General features: G+C 35.4%; 1 protein-coding gene across 1 annotated transcript in view; it reads right to left on the bottom strand.

Moving 5' to 3' along the window:
• KCNH8 (potassium voltage-gated channel subfamily H member 8) overlaps positions 1-23,647 on the bottom strand; it is a 204,773-nt gene that overhangs the window by 94,305 nt on the left and 86,821 nt on the right. Inside the window, exons 4-5 of the mRNA XM_075052038.1 lie at positions 8,534-8,661; positions 5,533-5,773 (exon numbers count right to left, since the gene is read on the bottom strand). Of these exons, the coding sequence (XP_074908139.1) occupies positions 5,533-5,773; positions 8,534-8,661 (369 nt within the window). The remainder of the gene's footprint in view (positions 1-5,532; positions 5,774-8,533; positions 8,662-23,647) is intronic.

Raw genomic sequence — 23,647 nt, 5'->3', positions numbered from 1 at the left:
GGTGTAGTAAGCAACATTTTGGGGCAGTGATTTCTTAAAACTTTGGTTAGATCTACAAGCATACATTTTTTCATTCTATGAGAAGCTGGCTAACAATGTGTAACAACGACATCACACCTTTGCAAATGAAGAGGAGGAGTTAGCAAAGCCAATACAAGTCAAATTTTCAGGGTGCCTCCATTATCATAACATTTATCTGCATCTACCTGAAGATACAGATATGTTTCCATGCAAATGATCACTTCTGAATTACTGTGGCTTCTGCTTGTCTCCTCTATGTCCTGGTGGATGTTTCTGTGCTTGGAAACAGCATCTTGTGTACAGATGAGCACCTGTTCTCCTTACAAGGGTATGTAAGGATGGTATTTGAAAAATTTCTAATAATAAGGTGGTCTTGCCAACTTCAGTTTGATGCTTTGAGTGAGAATCTTTAGGAAATTTATTACCACTTTTCAACATAAACATTTTGTACTGTTTTTTCACATTACTAGGTAATCCATAGTCCATGAACAATTTATTATGACCTTCCCTCCCTAATATTAGGTGTGTCAACAATGTCATGCTATCCAGTTTCATGTTTTGTTCAGAAGTATCCACAGATGAGACCATTTGATGCTCAGAGGTAGATTCCCAGAGATAAATTTCAACCACTCTTTTGGTGTCTACTTGAATTTTAGCATATTAGGGTCTGAAAGCACACTTTCTAAAATATGGTTCAAAACACTGCCATTTCCTTACAAAATGCAAAGTCCTCTTAGATTTGAGGTCCCCTACACACAGATATTGTTTTACGTGACCATCTGTGCACTTGCAAAGATATGAAATGATGATCATTTTAATAATGAAAAAGAACATGAGATAAAAAACAATTCTTCTAATTTAAAGCAACCTAATAAAATCTACAGCACTTAATACTATCTTATCTGATTCCAACAAATTTTGTTTAACATATGTTATTTTCAATACGATGTGCACACTTGAATGACTGTGTAAGTCATGAATGATGATATGAGTTTCTACTGGATTTGCACCGTATTTTTAAACTTCTACATATTAAACATCTGAGACTCAAGGGCTTCATATGATTTAAGACTGTTTTGGAAAGACTTTGAGTCATTTACATTTGTGATAGACACTAATGGGCCAACAAGTCTCTAACCTACAGTATCATGCAACACAAATCACAGCTTTAGGACTTCTAAACATGGGGCTTTTAAAAACTGAATTTGCTGATAAAACACTTTGTTAAATAATATTTAACAAGAGAGAGAGATACATGTACAAAGAGAAGCAATCTTAGTAACCATGATTAATTTTCTCTCTTGAAAGTGTAAGCCATAGATAAAGTCTTCAGACAAGTGTGGGTGTGGGGAGAGTGGGGGAAGGGATGGGTATGGGATTTTTTTTCCACAGGTAGGCAAAGGAGGACATTGCAGAAAAATCACTTAAAATTACAGTTGCCAGTATGTTTATAAACATACTGTACAACTTTTACAAGTTTATAGCTATAATTAGTACAATTTTATAGCTATAATTAGTATCCAGGGTTCTCCATCTCCATCTTCCACTAGAAACTGGATGATCCACAAATAGAAAACTAAAATTAAAAGCTAAAGGTCACTTATTTTTACAGCTCTACTCTCTATAGTTGTTTCTGGCCACCTTAGGAGACAAAATACTCCTACACCTTTGATCTTATCCAGCAAATAATGTATTACGATTACCCTGAAAGCCTATAGATATTTTCTCCGAACCATCGCATTGACCTCAACTCCTGTTGAAGACATCCTGTTCAAATAGTCCTGTGAGTGAGTCTGAGCATTTAGCAATAAAGTATTGATCATTTTTGCGGTGTTACTTTCTTCAATTAAGGTATTAAATAAAGTTTTTAAAATGAAAGGGGAAAAAAAAAAAAAGACAGACAATATTTGAAAACTAGAATGAAACAGTTCCAGAAAGAAAAGCACTACACTGGATAGTTATGGAAAAGTAAAAGTTATGCAATAAAGAGGTTACTACTAATAAAGTGGAATGAACTTGGAGAGAGATTCTCTCAGCTTTTCTCTCCAAAAGAGAGAAAACTTTACAAATGTTATTGAAAAATAACCAAGATCCATTATGCTTCTTAGAAATATTGAAAATTTAGCCTCCCAGATACACCTGTCTACAAATGAAGGACCCGGCTACTGCCTATGCAAATCAAGGGGCATAAACTTTGAAGTAAATAGTGCAATAAAGCAGGTAATATCACTCCCCAGCTGAAACACTTTCTAAGATAATTTTTTATGTGTTTAAATACACTTATGTTAAAAAGTTTTTCTCTCCACATCCTAATGTTTTTAGTATACATAAAACAGTCAAAAAATTCTAAAACTAAGCTAGTTCTACTCTATCATTAGATAGAGGAAGCAAAAGATTTATTTACAGGGGAATGTTAGAAAAAGTTTGCACACACTACAGAGGAAAAGACATCTGAAAGTACACTCAAACATCACATCACACAAGTTATCAAAGCACTAGCATATACAGGTAACATCAAGTGAAACATAATTTTAACTTAATTTGAGAAGCCTTAATTATGTTCTCTCTCCAACCTCTTTCCCAAAGACGCCACAAAATGGGCCGTTATTATTATTGTTTATCTTCTGTTTATGCTTTAAAGGCTAAAGCAGTTAAACCTCTAGCTAGATGTGCTCTTTTTGTATAAATAATTTAATTCAGATCAACAGTCTTACTTATAAGCACCCCAAGTCAGAAGAACACTTCCATATGTATTTTTATCATGCTTAAGCTTATGCTGACTCAAAAATTGGATAAGCCTAAAAGATTTTTTTAGCCACTAGATTTATTCAAACCCTTCTGCTTAAAGGAAACCCTTAACCTCTACCCTATTACATCCCTTGAACTGATGTGCAGACAACATCTCTCTGTTTTATTGTCATATCTTCACTCCCTTTGATAGCATAGCTAAAAACTAAGACCTTCTTAAGTCCAAATAAGAGTTTATGCAAGTTACATGTGTAAAAGGAGTATTATTCTATGTTCTGATAAATCCAAATAAAATCAAAGCAGATAGATTCTTTTTCTCAAATCCATGATTAAAGGGTTGTGATACCTCAATCTGATTACAGAGCTATAATACAGCTGAAGACCCCATCTCAGACAGATCTCCCCACTGACTTCCTGAGGCAGCAGCATCATAAAAAGAATTTTACTCAATGTTTCTCATTGGCTTTTCTCAGAGCACATAGATCATCCATCAAAGATGTGCTTGTCAGAGCCACAGTGCAACAATGCCCTGAAACTTATGCTTAAATTTACGTATGCTGTCAATCCTACTACTTTCAATATAGTTACACGTGGTCTGAAACATATTCATTCAACATTTTAACAGACAACAGACCATTTAGAGGTGACTATAAACACAATCTTTTCTTTAAATTCACCGCAGTGATTAAAAGGCAGTATGAGAATGTCCTGAAAATACTCCATAAACCTTTCCCCTGAGCCACAAATTTAAAACTTTAGAAACAATTATTTTGGGGAAAATTGAGCCATTATTGAAACTGTGGAGGAGGAACATTGGTATGCTACAGTACAGTGTTTGTGGTTACCAGTAACATAACTATGCAAAGAAGTATATTCTAGTACTTTATACACTTTTCTTTTAATGTATTTAGTTACAAATATAGTTTGATTTCCTGGATGATAGACCTAAAAGCCTAACCAGAAAAGATGAAGTAAACTTTACAGAAAATCTTCTTCCTTTTATTTTTCTTACCCAGCTACTCTATTGATCATAGAGATACCATTGCTTTTGACTTAGTGATATAAGAAGTCCATATTTCCAGCAAAAGATATAAACAGAAAAGTAGCACTGAGCAGTACACATCTGTTTTGCTTCAGATGAATAATACAGCACATAAATCAGTTAGATACAAATTATGCTCTCCTGCTCAGATTCTAATAAATACATTCACAACACAAACCAGTTATCTATACCGGTGTGGGGTGAAGGATACAACCATTATCAGAATATCACAACCTTGAGCTTACTGTTTTTAGAAAGATGTCCAGGCAGATCAAGTGGAATTATTTCATTTTGTATTCCTTAAAATGGAATGTGGAGTCACTTATGACTGACTAGAATCATAACCTCACTCTACACAAGACAAAAGATAATCCTCGATGATCTGCATTGAAGAGTGTAGGTATCTTACTGCAGTACTTGAGTATCACTGAATGTGAATTGCTTGCATGAACATGAAAGAGTCCACCGAGATCTAATACTGAGTGTAAAAGGGGAAAAACAGACATTAAATCTAATGAAAAAAAAAAATGTCCAAAGGAGAAAACACAAATATTTATCCATCATAACATCTGATTATTCCATAAGCCACACCACCTACTAGCCTTACTGTCTACAGTAAAGCTGTCAGAGATATGGAATAAACTTTTCAAAATTTTCATAAGAAAAACTTTTGTTAAACTAAAGACTTTTTGAGTTTATGCTTAGTGTTTAAGAAGTTTTCTTTAGTTCTCCTAGAGAAGATCATAACGTTGCTTTTAATATATGAGTTAAGCAACATTTTTTTAGGAATAAATAGAGAAAAGCAAAGTAGAAAAGAAGTTTCAAATATGAGGGTGATTATATTCTTTTGTTCATTTCCTTTCTCTCTTAGAACTTGTCTTAAGCCTTTTCATATTCAAGAAAGACATACTCAACTTTGCTTATTTCTTTAAAATAATAGCTTCTCGACCTGCATATTATCAACAGATCTGAGCTATGGTTTGTTAGTGTGACAGCACTAAGTGCTATTTTAACAATAAAAACTTGGGGAAAAATCTGTGTGACTGTAGTCGGGGATTCTTTTCTATATTCACAAAGAAATTGAAACAAGATAATACAAAAAAGAAATTGCTTTGCTACAAGGCCACCATTAGAGATGACCTTGTCTTCTTTTTAATTCTTTAAAGGTATAAGGATTAAATGGATCATTAAAACAAAACGTTTAGAGAACAGACCAGATGACAAACTGCAACCTCTTAGATTCTACCCAGTTGTCAGTATAGCATATTGATATTGTACATTTGCATTATTGCAGTATGAGCTTTAATCGTATGTCATTAGTTTTCAAAATCTAGTGATTTTTCAACTTGTGGTCCATAGGTCTTCTAAGTGTTTGTGAAAGGTAATAGAAAAAAAAAAGTACATTATGAACAACACTTTAGTAATTCCAGGGCACATCCCTACATTGGGAAGGTTTTAGGCATCCACAGGGTGAAATGATGGCTTTCAACCTTCCTTGAGGTCAAAGGTCCCTTTTGAGTAACAGCAGGACTACCTGAATCAATTTAATGTAAAAAAGAAAAAAAAGTGATCTAAAGTTCAGATAAAATCTCAAACTATACAGCTAAAATTGATTTTCTTTAAAATCATGAAAGCAATGATTTCCTTTTCTATATTATACATTCTGTGAAAACCTTAAATGTCAAAAAAGAGATCCCAAACAAACCCCAAACAGATCTTACCGATGATAAAAAGAATTTCCACTGCAATGTCACTGACAGTTGTGCTTCGAGTTGTAGACAGCTCATCATGGCCAATAAAGCAAACATTGTAAGGTACAGTCACAGCAACATAAAACGTTGCCAGTAAAATAAGCCAGTCCCAGCCAGCTTTAAAAGTGCTAAAATGCAACAGTATGAATTTGGATTTTTTTGCATCTGAAACTTTGTATTCTGGAAATGCTGGTTTATCTACAAAAACATTCTGAAAAAGAAAGAAAAAAAATGAAATGAGACAAAACAATAATTTGATTATACAGGTGCATTTCTTCCAATGCAGCCATTAGTTTTTTTAAAAAAGCATAATGAAATATGACATACTCATATGCAGGCAAGAACTAATTCTGATTTTTTTCTAATGTAGTCCTCACATTTATTTAGACAGATAGCTCTGTTGATGGAATAACTTTTGTGAATATTGGGGCAGGAAGAGGATTAATAAGGAACAGATTAAATAGAATGAGGAGGGTACTGAATCTAGCAAACTATTTCTTCCTCTCTCGGGTGAATTCTGACTGAAGAGCAATGTTTTTTTGCTGGACAGATAGATTAAAGCTTTGTATATATGAGGACAAAGCACTACAGATAGGAATAAATATATAGAAAGGAATAAATGGTGCTGAAGACAAACCATCCTTCCTATACATATTTTACTGCTGTGAGGAGGTTGTTTCAGACTAATTCTAGCCTGGTCCTGTGGACTGAACAGCTGTTAGTACTTGGAGCACCTCTCCTGTTTAATTTTATCTGAGGGAATCCAGTTCATGTGCCTGAGACTGCTATGAACCAAAGCACAATTAGTGGGAATAACTTTTTGATTCTGTTTAAAATTGCACTCCTGATCTAAACCAAAATACTAATGTAGACCCATTGCAATACAGCTCCAGAACCAACTACCTTCACCATTAGACTATACCTAGCTTTGTCATGTGTCTCAAGTCTTTGTCTTCTAACCAGCAAAAGTCTTTGCAACAAAGACTTCAGTCTTAAGCATCAGTTTTATATATTCTTAGCTTTCATCTTTTAGAGATTTAACAAAACCACCTACCCTCCTGCAAAGCAGCATATGGTACATGAACTGTCTTGTATTATTTACTAAGAAAATTCTTGCTTGCTGTCATTGTGCTCCTGCTTAATACTGTTCCAGTAATTAAGAGCCTCAGAAAACAATACTGTGTATTCGGCAAGCTAAGATTACTTCTGATCTTGAAGTTATTCACTATGAATATAAAATGACAATAACTGCATGACTGCAGACTTAATTACATTTGCCTTGCCTGTCACAGCCTTTCTCTTTGTGTGATTCTTTTGAAATACTGATGTCCTTGCCTTCTCCATTCTTGGTTCTCATTCATGAATCTTAGGGGCTGAACTCTCATTGCTGTTAGCATCAGCCCATTTTTAATCGCAGAGAAGAAAATGTTCCTCTTATGACTTCCAATTCATAGCTCTAAAAATCTAGGCACTAAAGGCAGCAAATTAGTCTGACAACAAATGTTTTAAACCAATATAGTATCATCTGCACAGTACAGGAAAGTCACCAAAAGCTATTTAAAAGTCATGTTGCTAAAGAATATTACTATACTATGAAAATATCACTGGGAGACCTCGACATATGTTGCAGATTTTTTTTTTTTTAATTTTTACACTTTTTCAAGTGTAATTTGAAAAACTTAACATTTTAACATTTAACAATTTAACATTTTTAGGTTGTAATTTTTTTTTTAACATTTAACATTTCTTAACATTTAACATTTACATTAAATGAAAGTGACTGTATGCCCTTTGAAGCATATACCAGCTGTGTATTTTCATGTCCTTAATCTATAACAAGGTTTTTCTGCTTTTAATATATAACATAATAATATCTAGGGGGATGCATCTGCACTGCTGCTTTATTTTGGTAACCAATAAAAGTAACATGCCCAGAGGCAGATCACCTTTTCAGGGTGTTCATGATCTACATCTTTTGGTTACTTTTTCCATTGTCTGTCTTCCATCCTCTCCCTAACCATAAAAAAAAAAAAAAAAAAAAAAAAAAAGACCATTTCCTTCCTGTAGCTCTGTCAAAGATTTTACCTTTTCAATGCTAATAATATATAAACAAGATGATAAATACTGTTATGAGATTTTAAGAAAAACTGTTTCTTTTTGCTACCCCTGCTTCTAATAACTATAGGCTCTCACTGTTGGAACAGGCTCTCAGATATTATTCTAGCAAATTTTGTATGTACATACTGATTTCATACGCATCTCTCATTTTCCTCTGCATTAACTTTCCTCCTGAAACATAGTTCCATAGAGCAGGAGAATTATTCTTTCTCCTGACCATATTTCTTTAGAAGTCTTTCTGCTGCTATATTTTTGGTTTGTCTCTTGTTTGATTTGGTTTTTGCAACACTCACAGGGTGTTTATGAACTTACTTACTAGTTATAGTAACTAGAGGAAACACAGAAGTAATTTAAAGAAAGAAATATTACTACTTCAATTAGGAAATGAAAAGATAAATTTACCCTGCACAAAGCTGGAGACATTTACTTGAAACGTTGCCTAAATGAAGTGTGAACTTCTGGAGCTTACACAGCATAGAGGTTTTCAACTAGAGTAATACCTTGAGTTTGTTCATTATTTTTTTGATAAATAGTAATTATTGAAATGAAATAATTGGGACAGTAAGGTAAATTGGAGCCTAAAATTAAGTTCTGAGAAATTTTATAGTGTGGCTTTCCTGGGTTAAATAAATGTCTGGTTACAGTAGGGCTAAATGGACTGTCTTGCTATATGAATAGTAACAAATACCATGGTAAGCAGAACTGCATTTAAGTGAACTGCACTTTACTCCTTTTCTTACTCTAAAATTATAACTAGGACATTTCTCAGGTACCCACTGACATTTTACAGCACTTGAAAAAAACCCGACAGTACAAAGAGTACATTTTTGAAAAAGAGAAGAATTACACCTACATTATTAATTTTTAACTTGTTCTTCTCTCTTCTTTGTAGATGCCCAGATATATGATAAAGGACAGCTCTACTCCGTCTTCGTGCTGATTCAAAATGTGACCCCGGTCTTCCTCTTCCTTTCCATTTTTCTGCAGAATAGAAGTGAGAGTCCATTAAAAATCAGGAAATGGCACTTGAACCTTTGGGAGCTGAACTACTGACATTTTAGACTTTAGTAGAAAAAGGGCTAGATGTAAAGATTATATACACCTTTTCTTAGTTTTGCTTAATTTTTTGCAGTTAGGAAAAAAAAAAAATCCCTCTCCCAAAGGGCAAATGAAAATCACTGCAAAGTTTTAATTGTCAAATGCCTTCACGCGGTTCTGAAGCAATTAGTTACAACATACGATTTCATAGATAAGAAAAATGTACTCTTCACTGTTTCAGAAAATGAAACAGTGTTTACAGACCAAAGGCAAGTATGGCTAGGAGCAACCACTTAAAATGTCCTTAAGGTGTTCCTAACCTCTTACTCCAGGGAAAGAAAAAAAATAATCTCTTGTTGTGTACTGTTTAAAACCAAAGAATCTGACTTGTACTAGGCTTCCATTATGTCAGAATATGCTAACTTGCAACCTTGCTAATTAGTAATATGCAATTCTTATATTCAGGTGTTTAGATTTCTTTTCCCACCACATGGTCACTGGCATAATCACTTGACACGTTCCTTGGTGACATGAAATCCATTAAGAGTAAAGACGGAACACTGTTTTAGAAAGGTTTGTCTTTTTTCCCTCCATTCAGATGTCTATAACTGTCAATTGTGGGATCAAATTTTGTTCTTGCTTATACAGCAGTAAATTCAAACTAACTCCAGTGACTCTGATGGAATTACAGTGAATTGATGCCAGAGTAAATGAAAGCAGACATTTTGTGATGTGTCAGGATTAAGAAAAAAGGAATTATGGGAATAAAGGAAGAAGCTGTCTGTCAAACAGGTTTAATTAAAGTCCATTCAATGAGTACAAATTAATGGGGGGGAAAAAAACCAAACCAAAACCAATTAGCAGAGCCAGAAATTAACAAGAAGCAAAATAGCTACATCTTGAAACCTGCCTAGAAAAGCAAGAAAAAGAAAGATTTGAATTATAGAAGACTGGTGGTTTTTTGGCTTTACAACATAAAACCATACATAACAAAAAGTGTAGGAAGCAAAACTTTCCAAGCTTCTCAGTGAAGAATATTTCATGTAATTCATGCAAGACCCCTGCCCAGTTGAGGATTTTTCACATGTCAGTAAGGAGGAGAAAGAGAAAAAAAAGAAAAAAAAAAAGAAAAAAAAGAAAAAGGAAGGAAGAAACATTGCACTGCAAAACCAAATAGCTACTTGAAAGCTGGAGGAAGCAGGTGGAGAAGCCCCATACTTTCCTATCTCCAACTTGGGTGCCTGCAGGTGGTTTAAAGAGCTACAATACGTACTGGTGCCAGCTACAACGAAGAAAGGTAAACCAAAGGGGATTAACTCAGAAAATACTCAACTAAATTAAAGTTTTTGTTTGTTTGTTTGTTTTGTTTGTTTTTGTGTTTGTTTGTTTGTTTGTTTTAATTTTCATCTCTCAATCACCAAACCATTTAAAACTCAAACTAAATTTTAAAAGTGTTCTTAAGTTCTGGGTGAGGGTAAGGTGCTTATCTGTTTCTCTGAGCAAAAATGAATTTTAGTCTATTGAATCGGGTCTAGTAGTATTGGACAGCTGTAGCATGTTTTTGTCATATGACTTTGAAATTGTCTTTAAAACTATTTATAGGCCTCTCTTTCTTCCCTTTCTCAACCTAAACTGCCATGTTGGATGAGGCCATTCAGTTTACTCTAATGCCTCCCAAAGTAGTCCATGAAATATGCTTCAGATCTGCTATGAGGTAGGCTGAGAAAGTGGGCAAATGCATTCTCCAAAGTTTCTGACCAGCAGTGCTTTCAGGACTCTGGCTAAAGGCTCATGATGTCTCATATCCAATACCTCTCTCCATGTCTTTAGCCTTCAAAGCACAAGATAGTCCATGCTTGGTACATGGTACATATAACAGCCTAGGTGATGTGATGTCATGTGTTGTGAGATCCACACTGAACTGTGTTCTTGAAGGCAGGCACGGTGCCTTTGGGTGGAGTTTCTCTGAATATTTTCAACATTCCCAGCAATACAAGGCTCTTCCTGCATGGAAGTGGAGCTCTCTACCTCTGGTCAACCTTGAAGGCCTTCTCTTTACTCCTCCTAGATCTCCTGTGTCTTTTTAAAGATATCTTTTTAGTGGCTCCTTTTCCAGAATAACATGCAACTTTCAAGGTATGGATACACAATTGCCCTATACAACAGTGTAATAATGCCTTCAGTTTTTTTCTTAGTAATTCCTAACCTCAGATTAGCCTTTTCTTACATGCTGAGCACTGAGCTGAAAGCTGTCCATATCTCTATCTTTTTCCAGAATGGCAATAATTACTATGGAGACAGTCGACATACACGTATTCAGTTAAAGTTGTTTCTTTTTTCTTATACATTTATTGACACTTATTTTTAATTTTCTGTCCACTTTTAAATAAAGACAAGTTCCTTATAAGATTTTAAATTTTATGTGCCAGTGGCCTGATGTTTTGCTTTAGATGGATCCCTTCTCTCCCACATAGGTTTAGCATTCCAGCCACTAAGAATTCTGTACTCATTAACCTGCTCAGGCTGTGGGGCTTGATATGGCACTTAGAATCACACTAGTTGCATATTTGCACAGCAAATGACTTCCATCACATGCTGATTCCACTATTTGCAAAGGATTAATGCTACCTTTATGTTAATATTGGAAGTCACTCAACTCCTACAGATAGTAAAGCATGGATAAAAAAGGAAAGCATGACATTCATTATGAAGTAATAATACTTTTCTTTTTAAACAGAAATGGTAAAGATTTCTTATTGTAGTTATTAGCAGTGAAAAAAATACAAGTTGCCTGTGCAGATAAGATGCCATCAGACAATGCCATCACTGGAGCACGTATCAATAGCTTGTAACATACATCAGTGAATGACATTTGTGAATTCTCCTGCTTTCTGATCTTCCCAGTGCCTTTAGGAAAAGAAGTAATCCTGAGCCTTAGTAAAATATGTTGTTCACTAGGTGTGGATTTGTATGTGTGTGATTATTGTCTGTAATCTTCACTCTTTTCCTGTCATACTCAGTTTACAGATCACTGTTCTAAAGAAGAAAGTTTATTTTTTATAAACAACCCAGCTGTTTCTTTCTCATTCTTAAAAAGAAAAATAAAAAAAATCAGTTAACTAACAGACTTGCTTTTGTCTGTCCATGGCTAATCTTAGCAAAAAGATAAATAGTAAATCCAGCCATAAGCAGAATGTCACTGTTTTAATTTTACCCTGTGCTTAAAATTAAAAGGATTTCTCATCTCCCCAAATATTGTGAGAAATTGTTATTCTAAAAAAAATCTCAGATTTTGGGCTCTATTTCCTGGCACTTCTACACACCCCTTCCCGTGTGATGATAATCCTTTCCACAATATAGCCCTTAAAAATTTAGTCTTAACTCCCCTTTTTCTTTGATCAGAAAAAATGGTAATACATTTTTTAACTCTTCTTGCTGTCCTTCTGTGTTGTTTTTTCTTTCAAATGAGATTAGGTATAGCACTACGGCCATCACACATGACAATTTCAGATAGTCTTTTCTAAGAAAAGAAACTAACACCACCACTTCTTTGCCAATCTTAACATTGGTCTCATAACAGCTTAAGACTTCTTACAGTCTTGTAAGGGAAGGTTGCAGTAAAAAAAACACACTCAGACACAAACACCTTTCTAACTATTGACTTTTCTGTTTGTGTTTTTATAAGAACATGAAGCATCAATCTTCCACTTAAAGTTAATAGAAAGTGGAGACATAACTCTTTTCCTGTCCCTTTGGAAAAAAAAGTCTACTCCTTAGGTATAAATCAGAAAAATAAACCCCAACGATTTCTGATAAGCTCTACTGAGTACATGCTGCCCTAGCAATGCAAAAGAACTGTAAACTCAGCTTTACGGACCAAATTAAAACAAAATCTGTGTCTTCTCTCCTTCAAAACACATCAGAGTAGCCAGAGCATAGCACTGGATATAGTCCAGAATACTTTATGGTTTATAATGTTCTCATTCCCCAGATAAAGTATGATACATTTAAATCCTTGAAATGCAAAATAAAGTATTTAATCGTCAAATGGAAGATAAGACTCATACTGTTCTTTCAGTCATGAAGTTCAGGTGGTAACAAATAAAAGATATCACAAGTCCTTCCTGAGGCAGAGCTGGACATGGAGGAGGGGTGCTCAACACAGGGTCAAGGGAGCCCATTGCAGCCTGCCAGCTCCCAGGGATCGTCCTTCTCGGGACACCTGAGAGGGTGACAGGAACTGGCTCATGGCCCAGGAGCTCTTTGACCGGCGCAAGCAGACTGCATCTTGATACCACCCTGCTCTTATTCGAGGTGTCCAGCCCCTTGCTTGGCTGTAATTGCGCAGGTATAGGAGCTTTCTTGGAAAGTACATCCATCACATACAGGTAGAACCACCATAATCTTCTTGTATAGTCAACTCAAGCTGTCTACACTGATTAACTCTGACATGACCCAGAAGCATTATGCTCACTCCATAGCAGAGGAGCTGTAGCATGAGAGAGACCATGAAATGCATCTTTTTCCAAATACCAAAATAAGCTAACCTGCTTTGGTCAGAAAGGTTGTACATTATTGACAAAAAATGTCTCAGCCTTGGTATTTTTCCTCATTTTTCACAGCATTAATTTGTATCTCTTTGAAAGAACTGCCTTCACTTTTTTCCTCAGGTTATACATTATCACAGCAGAATATGCATTAATTAAAACCACTAACTAGATTTCCCTGTGGTGTGATTAAATGCCCAACATGCTCTTGTATGGAATCATGTCCCAGTCTGATCATGGATCATTAGCACAGAAAGTTTTCTTTACAAGTGTGCATGGACACAAAAAAGAAATCTGATATCTAGCATTTCATTCATATTACATAGGAAAACTCAAGAGATTTATCTGTTTTTACCTAAGCAATCATAAAATTACAGATTTAATAAAAGCAACCAGCACCTCTCAAATTTAACCCAGAACACAATATACTGACAATATGTGAATGATGTAGAGGGGTGAGGTAAAGTAGTCTGAGGGTTTAGTCCTGGAAACACATGCACACCTCAGTAACTTTATTCACAGAAGGTAGTTCTACCAAAAACCAATGTGACAGAGTTATCCTAAAGGCTGTGAGGCTGCAGACTTGAACATCTTAGCAACATTTCTGCAATTTTTTTCACTCATTGAGTACAGAAGCCATTGAAAAGATAAGAGTTCACCACTAGGGACAAGACCCAAGACCATAACCGTTCATTGCTTTTTTACTTCTTCACAACCACGTTAGCTCCATGGTCAAGGTTATGTTCCAGCCCCAACTACTTAATTGCCACTGCTGTCCTGTTTGCTTGCCACGTGGGGCTGTTAGGCTTAGGGTAAGATTGATTCAGACACATTGACTATCCTCTTCAAAAAGTATAAATATGACCCCCTCAAGTCATGACATGCAGCAAACCTGACTGTCCATGTGAGCAAAAATAGGAAAGATAGTATAGATATGGCTATCTTTAAACACTTTGCAAGGAAGAGTTCTGAAGAAAAGCAGTGAGCTACAATCAGATGGCTCCAGACTTACATGGACAGTCAGCCCTACAGTGCCTGCTATCTGGAAAAATTATATTTTTTAGGTTTATTTAATAGTGTAGTGTATACTTTTATAAATAGCTTTGCATAAAAAATGAGATTACTTCTTCTTTGCTCTTTTGAGGTCCAGGAGCAAGTATGAGCAATAAATAGATAAAATTTTTATTCTACTAACTAACATTTTACTCAGAGGACTGGATAAGTTAGCAGAATAAGACATTTTTATTTATTTCATTGTTTACAAAGCTGAAGTCAATCATGAGATGAAACAGCAGGTAATGCCAGCTCCCACCTAAGAAAATTTATCATAGAAATAATATCCTTCTGAACGTATGAATTAGATTTCCTTTTGAACAACAACAAAAAGGTAGAACAGGATAAATGGACTTTCCTCATTGCTAAGAAGTATGCAGATATGGACAGACTTAAAGAGATCCATGATGTTGCTCCATGTACATGCTGGAGCACTGTGAAAAGGCGCAGTCAGGCTAACACTGTGACTTCAAACTACTTCTGGTTAGACCCTTCCCTCCTCAAAAAAAAGAGAGAGTGACATATTCACATACCTGCATGATCTGTCCTACTGCTATATTCTGAAATCAGGCAGTGAAGTAAACCTCCCCCATTACCTTTCTTGTGTATTTCTCTAGGGTGTCATAACTCAGCCACTTGGCCCAATCACACAGTGAGATGTTGTTACCTGGGATATTTTATAAGTACTAAACTCTTCCTTTTTGATCTTGGGGTCAACAAACCATTTGTTAAAGAATTTCTCCATCATTTATTAACCTTACAACTTTATCTATGAAAGGCTTCCTGTAAGAATTGCAATCAAGATTTTCTGTTCTTTTAATACAAGTCTTGAGAAACCCTCATCACTTGCATCATAAGGTAAGGAAAAGCACAGCAGAAGTGTGCTCTTTGCGTAGACGCCCATGAATAAACCACAAGACATAAAATAAATACAATGATGTCTACAGGAAACACAATGCTACTTAATCATATCCAGTATCATTAACACAAATTACATTTCATAGGCCTCCCCCCCCAAAAAAAAAGCCAAGGAAATTCTGAAGGAGGCAATTGGGGTAAAGCGACACAAATGGATTCTGAATAAACACAAAAACCCCTTCAAAACCAGAGTGTATGAAAGGGTGGTATGAATTTTTCTAGGCTTTTTAAAACCTTTAGCTATCTTTCAGATATTATTCTCTAGGGGACAGCACACCAGCAGTTGTCAACAAAGAGAGAACTGGTGAAAGCCTGCTTTGGTATTAATGACAGAATAAAAGCACTACCATGGGCAATAGGCTGCAGGAGGTCTGTTGGTTGCATGACACACTCTTTCTGTTAACAACAACCAAATATTCACAGAACTATTAGCTGTATGGTGGATCCAGGCTAGCCTCTAGCTGCTTTTTAATTCTGTTAATTGATTAACTGATTCAGTAAGAAGATGTACTTAATGCACATATCAGATGAAAAGTTGTAAACATTATTACAAAATATTTTTTTAAAAAGGGACCATTTTTATACAGAATCAACTGTATGATTTTCATCATTTTAATATTCTGCCTTCAGAGAAAATTTGGCTTCAAACAGACAGAAAATTTATTACTACTGTTCCATGGACCAGAAAGACTTTGAAACAGTGGTATACATATGAGATAAGAAATCCTTAACCACATTTTGGGTTGCTGATTCTTCCATCATTAAGAAAAAAAAGGTAGAGGGGAAAAGATACGCAAAGACCACAAGAAGGAACGTTTTTCCACCTCCACTTTGGTAGTTTATGGGTGTATACTCCTAAATAAATAATTAAATCTATTTTAGATGCCAGTACTTGGGCTTATCTCATAAAATTCAGAATAAAAAAAAAAAAATCCAAATACACACACCTTTCTTCAACTACTTCTAATAGACTGAGATTCAGCAGCACAACTCTGAAAGTGAACTGACTTTGTGGTATTTCCCCATTTATTAATACTACTGCCTTCTCCCCGGTTTTACCTAAAAAATTACAGAATCTATTATAATGAAGTAAAATATTCCAACTAAAATATAGCTATTTCATAATTGCATAAAAATAGTTTATTTACCAGCTTATTACTATATAATTGGAGTCACCTCACAAATGGGAAAATTGTCATTTTTATTATGCTACCGGATTTGAAACATGTTTATTGATTTAACTGAAGTGAGTGGTCATATGTAGTTCTTACAGAACAAAATGTAGTGTTGAATTTAAAGTTGAGTCATCACTTATTCTTTCAGCTGTTTTTTGATATGACTTTTATTTCTTGCAACAGGTTGTATTTCCCACAGTGAATGCCAGCCCATGGCAAAATGATATTCTCATTTATCATTATGGACAAAAACATAACTGTAATAATACAGAGAATATTTGAAATATTTTTTAAAAAACCCTATAGCTTAAACATTTCCAATTATTTAAGTCACTGAGGAATTTTTCATTGACTTCAGCAAATGTTAATGTCCGTCTTTCTGTCCAAAGATGTAGCATTAAAGGACATTATCTCACTGAACCTAAAGGTTTTCTTTTTTTCCTTTAATTCCATTAATTTAATCACATACTTTACTTACTGATATTTTGTCCTCCAGAGTATCTGAGGAAGATTATTTGCAATCTGAGGTGATCATAATTTTGCTATCATTGATCTTTGCACAAATTAATTTAAAAAAAAAAGAATTGCACAGAAGCTGATGGTAAAGTATAACTCACTTAATATATATAGGAAAATAGGAATATATACGCCTGAATAATTTCCATCCTATAATGAAAGCAAGTCTTTCAAAAATGAAGACTTGTTTTCTTAATATATTTGTCTATGATTCAGAACCAGATCAGTCACCTATAAAAATGTTTTGTGGTCATTGCAGCTTGTCCAGAGTTAAAACAGAGTGGGGAAATAGCTTTTTAAAAAAATTTAGTTTAAAGAGCTAAGACATATATAAGTTCAAAACCCTATAATGTCTGTGTATATGTTTCATGTGGTCATTGAAACACCCAGAAAGTAACTGATTATCTCTCAAGGAATGAGATTTTCAGACCATGAAGGTGACTGGTCATAAACCAAAAGTGTTTTACAATTTTAATTATATAAGGTTGGATGGATGGTTGACAGTTGTAAAACTGTCTTTGCTACAGATAGGCAAAACTCACCTATAATAGGTCTTATTATAGGACCTCAGAGTTGCTCTGAGGTGCTACAGCATGAGCTACGTTCAGCATAACTGCAATTACAGGTGAATACTGCAAATGGTCCAAGTGCCCTTACTTGTGTTTCTGAACACAAAGTACATATGTAATATGCATTCTAGTCCTCATGGTCTCTTAATTAATAAAATGTAAGACACCAGGCTGTGTCTAGGCCTGTGAAAGTCTTTAAAGACATTTCTTCCTTTTCAGATTTTTTCCATAGAAACAAGACATTTAGGTACAAAGGTTTGCAAACCCTCTACCGCCTCAAAAAACCTACTTCTACCCCTCAAAAAAACACTCAGAAAACCACCTGTCACACACACACACACAACTCTGAAGAGCTCTTCTAATTGGCAACACACCTTCTAAACATATTCCCTGTTTTTTCCATGCCTTCTGTTGTCAGTCTTACATGGTTGAGCTAACAAACTCTAAAAGGAAAATCTGAAGATATTTTCCACTAAGTCTGCCATCAATCTAGTCCAACAAATAGAAAAGCACCAAAATGAAAAACAAAACAAACCAAAACAAAAACCCCCAAACAAAAAAATTCCTCCCTTCCTTCTCTCCCCTCCATTTGATAATTTGGTTTCTAAGGAAAATCTAAAGGCGATTGGATGAGTTTATCTAGAAACTGGTGAGTCAATGAACTATTTGGTTGCTAGTGCATATATTCTCTCACCCTTCCAGGATATCCCAGAATACAGTCTGCTCCCCTGCATTTGCTCAAGAATCAGTTTGCTTTTCTTTTTCTCATTTTCACTCCACATATACCACAAAGAACAGTTTCCCCTCACCTCCAGAACATACCCTGTGCCTCTCTGAGAGTTGCTGGAATGGAACACCACTCACATTTAACACTTGGTTAAAAGCTAAAGCAATGGCCATAAAGATGACCACAAAGGTTCAAGGCTCAAATACAACTCATTTGCTTACACAAGAAGGTGGAAAGGGTAGAGGGAGAGCATCTATGTGCTCAGATGTATCTGCAGGAACAGGCAGTAGAAAGATAGCTGCTCTATTTTTGTCCCCTAAGTGTTTACACTCATGCACTGACAAGGAGGAAAGCAGTTTCTCTTTACTGAGGGTGGTCAGCCATGAGCAAAGTCATCCTGGAGAAGATGTAACTGAGTCATTGCAGAACAAAGGCTTCCCCAATACTTTCTTCCTTTGGGAAGTGGGAAAGTTGGGGTAAAACTGTGCTTCTATCCTACTTCTTCCATCAACAGAACTGCATGGCGCCCCACACATCTTGAAACAATTTTAACTGTTTTGAATATTGCATATCTAGGAGACTGTACATCCCCCTCTCAGTATCCTGCCTCCTGACAGGTATAAGGAGCTTTAAAATGAAAAGTTGTGCCCTGAATATTTGTTGCTGTAGCTTGAGCAATCACGAAGTAGCTGAGACAGTATTTAAGCAGAATAAATCAAAGTGCACACTGCAGAATTTCTTAGAAGAGCCCATCCCTGCCCCCAGCAGACATTTTTTACATAAAAATCTGGAATGCAAAATGTTTGGCACATGGTATTTCACTTCTGGCACACTGGAAAGAACAACCTTTCTTCCAACAAATGATGCATATTCAAAATAAATCTGTTTTCTTAGAAATTCATATAGACCTAAGGATTAATAAGAAGCCAGAAAAAGCTAGCCACTTAAACCATAACACTGCAGCTTAGTTTAATCCGTGGTGGGAAAGGGTGTAGTCCAGCTTTTAATTCACATGATTACTAGGGTAGAAGTGTCTTTGCCAAGAGGCAGGCCAACCTGGCAAGGCAGCCTTCAGACTAGGAACAATATGGCGAGAAGATGATGACTGACAAACAAGTGAGGAAGTGGTAGGGTGGACTGACAACTGACTGAACTGCTGGGCTCAGAGGGTTGCGATCCGCAGCATGAAGTCAAGCTGGATGGACTAGATTATGGACGTTGCACTATGACTGGGGCTTTGATACTATGGCAAATAGTGTTTAATTCTTCATTAATCACCTAGAAAATGGGAAAGAGTGCACTCTCAGCGAGTTTGTAGATCATACAATTTGGGAGTGAGGAGTTGTTACATCAGATGTTTGTGCTGCAAGAAGGTTCAGAGGGACCTTGACAGGCTGGAGAAATGAGCCAACAGGAACTTCATTGAGTTCAACAAAGGAAGGTGCAGTCAAACACTGGAACAGGCTGCCCAGAGAAGCTGTGGAGTCCCCATCCTTCATGATATTCAGCACACATCTTTAGATGGTCCTGGGCAACCTGTTTTAGCTGACCCTGCTTTGAGTAGGGGGCACTTCAGTAGACAACCTCCAGAGATGCCTTCCCACTTCAACTATCGTGTGATTCTGTGGTTGCTATATATTGCACATATTTTTATAATAATGCTGCAATAAAGTTGAGAAAATCTGTCCTAAGATAATTATTTTCAAACAAAGAGCTAAAAATTTTCTCAAAGAAAAAAGCAACAAGTAGAATAACAAAGAAGGCTAAAGGAAACTTTTTGGAATGAGTCAAATTCAACAGGGGAATTTTAGCAGTGATTATAACAGTAGAAGTGTACATCTATATAACCCAAATTACTACATATTTGCATGCAGATTAGAGATCTAAATATAGTCACAGACTAATTTAATTTCTTATTTCCCTCCCTGGATTTGTGTAATCTCACTAACTTTCAGCACATGTCCAAGTGTATTATGGAAAGTTCATATGCAGAAATGAAAAAACACTGACACAACCATACCATACTGGAGCCCAGATTTGAAGCCTGGCATTTTCAGTTTAATCAGTTTTCCCACAAAAGGACAATGGAACTCTTAACCAGTTTACCAAAAAACTATCATCTGCAGTTGGGATGCTAAAATAAATCTCCCGTAAAACTGTTTAAGAAAGAGTTTCTGAAGGAATCATTGCATTTATAAAGAAAGCCCTTTCCCTGTGTGTTGGAAAGACCATTAATATGATTAAAGAGCCCAAATTTAGGAAGAAAAGCTGTTGAGCTGCTTTTCATAACAGTAAATGATTATAGGTATTGTTAAGCAGATGGAAAATAGAGTGTCTTTCTAAAATAAGCTTACAGGTAGGGGAAATATGTATTGTTGAAAGCAAATTACCAATATTGAAAAGTTGAGGCCTCTAAGAACATTGCAATTAAAAGGGATGAAGAAGTGGGGGAAGACGATGGTAAATTAACTTAAAAAACCCAAACCAACCCAAACCAAAGAAGCCATATGAGAGTTGCTGACTGTCACAGCACTTCTTAAAGAAAGCCAAACTTCTCAGGCACTTCTCAGGCATGTGTTTTTATCTTTTTCTTATATGAAAGTCTTAGGACAAAGTCAGCTCTTCCTATTGGTTGATAGGGCTGATTTCACTGGAAACTTTTATTCAGAAGAAGAGCAGAAAAAAGTTTTTTTAAATTTATATTTACACTGAGACATTCAAAAGAAAAGGTCAGAGACGACATCTGCCATTTGGGCTGGGTAGAGGGAAATCAGGCAAAAAGGTGGACTTTTGCAAGGCACATTGGCACAAAGGAGCAACTGAAGTTGTGTGAAGAGATGAGATAAAATAGATAAGAAAACGTTGGCAGAAAATCAAAGAGAAATCAACTCCTGAGGTCTGCAAAAGTAAAAAGACAATCCACAAGAAAAGAGAGGCCATAAAATCAGGAGGTAAAGCTCAGGGAGGTGTCACTGTGAAAGTACAAGGAGAACAAGATTTTACAGAGGAAGGAGATGATATCATAGGTAGGAAAGAGGTGAGAAAGAATGAGCCTGGAGAAGGCTTTTGGAGGCGTAACCAGTGAGGGGGTATTATCATAGAGTGTTAGTGGAATGCCAAGGGGTCCAGGGCAGACTTAGGAGAAAAGGAACATGAGGGAATTTTGTTAGATAAGCTTTCTAAGGTGTTTAGAAATTAAAGGGAGATGGAATGTGACTATTAATGTTCCATACAAATTATAAAATCTGTCCTGTGCAGAACAGAGAAGAGATAGATTGAAAGAAAAACATTAATACAACAGTCTTGCATGAGCAGAAGAGTTTCACACTGAGCATGTTTGTATCCAAGTTCTCCTCCCCATACACAATCTAACCGCAAGACATATGCCAAAAAGGCAGTAGAAAACTGTGCATAATGGCAATTATCTTATAGCAAGACCTGGCTTTCAACTCCAACTTTACAAGTTACCTGATTTTTGAAAGGACAAATTCAGTAATCTTTGAAAAAGTAAAATTCTGGTTTTAGCAATATTAACTATGAAAATAATATCTGGCAATATGTATCAATCACTTTGCAATGGATGTTTATCACCGAACAGTAAAAAACATCTTTAATACCTTTAGACAAAGAGCAAACTCAATTTTCTGTTAATACGAGGTGCATCCTGCATGCCTGATAGTAGTTTTGGTCTAAATAAAGAAGAACCAATTATTTCTAGAAGTTAAACATTCTGAAATTTCAGATACTGAATCAGTTGCTTAGATTGTACTAGGAATTCTTTTCTGACAATGGTGAGATGATGTTCACCACTGGTGCACTAGTGAATCACTCTGCATAGGAGGAATTTGAATGTTACTCAAAGAGCTAACATACTATTAAATTTATTTTTATATAGCCAGGTAGATTTACATAAAATTAAAATGTTGGAATTGTTTGTAAATATTTTGAATAAATGGTTAAATCCTTTTTCTTATCTCACTATATTATATAAAACAGTGTATTAACAAAGCCCTCACTAAGTACTACTTTCTGTTGCCATGATACAAACAAGTATCACCATAGCATAAAATGATTGCCATGGTTTTAAAATTAGTGTAAAGGGAAGGAACAACCAAGTTTTAGGATTGCACTCTAACGAGTACATCTCAAAAGACAGCCAAATGTCAATACTCATAAGTTTATAGCAATTGAATGGGCATTTGCCGGTGTAATGTAGCTCTGCATAAGTGCATTCCTCTGTCAGTACACAGTAGGAGGAGTATTAATTTTTAAATTTGCAACTGCAAACATGAGTTAAAATCTGCTTAGATTTACAATTTGACATGAAACCACATCAAAAGCTGAAGATCATTTTAATCCATACTAAAATAAGCATACAGCTATAAAGTGGTTATCAGATAAACAATAGCTGTTGTTTTACAAGTAATCAGTGACATACCTATTTGAAGTCTTCACTGGCATACTAAATGTGATTTCTCACTGAGTGTATCCTGAAAATTTGCATCTCTCATAAAGTAAATCATTAGCCTTTAGAGCACAGATTTCTGATAATCTATTCTACTTGGCCCCACTTATCATGTTTTAATAAATTACTTGCCTAAAACTTTTGTAAGACTAACATTTTCTGAGGTTTAAGGAGAAACTAGATAAAATACAGTTTATATTTTAAGTATTTGACTTCGAGGTGAAGTAATTGGTTGAAATTAGATGTAAGGAAAAGCTGCAAAATGTACTTGTATACTACTTCAAAGCCTTTCTTCAGTGTTCCAGCTCAAATATGTTTGGTGCAAAAGTGAAGGGTGCAAATAACACCCTCCATTATTCAGGGCTTGAAAAGTAAGACAAAGGTGAAATTATTTGTCCAAGTATACAGAAAAAGCAGACATTGTTAGCATAAATGTTGATTTACAAATATTCAGCAGCAGAGGGAAGGATAATATTTTCTGTTTTAAATTACTAAAATGTTGTAAAAGAATGCTGAATTACACTTCTCTGTAACTGAAATATAAAAATGTTATTGAAAAGCTAATATTTAAAATCAGAAAAAAATGAATATTATTTGTTCTCCTGCTTCAGAAACCGACAGGGAGAAAAAGGAGTTCTAAGGCCATATCTATATTGTTTCTGAGATATGCAGAGATCAAATGGCTATCACAGAGTAAAAAATTTAAATAAAACCCAGAGTAGTACCAGACTGGAAAATTCAACAGTAATGAAATTTTACAGAATTCTGAACATTATTCTTTCTGTCTACAGATAAACTTTTTCTAGACAGTTCCTCTGAGACTGAAAAATTGCAACCCTAAAGTCTTGGTTCACTATATCCTTACAAAATATAAACCTGGAATAAGTTTACTGACTTTGATACACAACACAGGTCAAAGCTGACTGCATAACCTCCATCCCCCCACACTGTCTTTGCTT

The sequence above is a fragment of the Buteo buteo genome, chromosome 2 (assembly GCF_964188355.1).
Source record: "Buteo buteo chromosome 2, bButBut1.hap1.1, whole genome shotgun sequence".
Taxonomy (NCBI): Eukaryota; Metazoa; Chordata; class Aves; order Accipitriformes; family Accipitridae; genus Buteo; species Buteo buteo.
The sequence above is the reverse complement of the archived record's forward strand: the minus strand, read 5'-3'. Positions and strand labels throughout refer to the sequence as shown.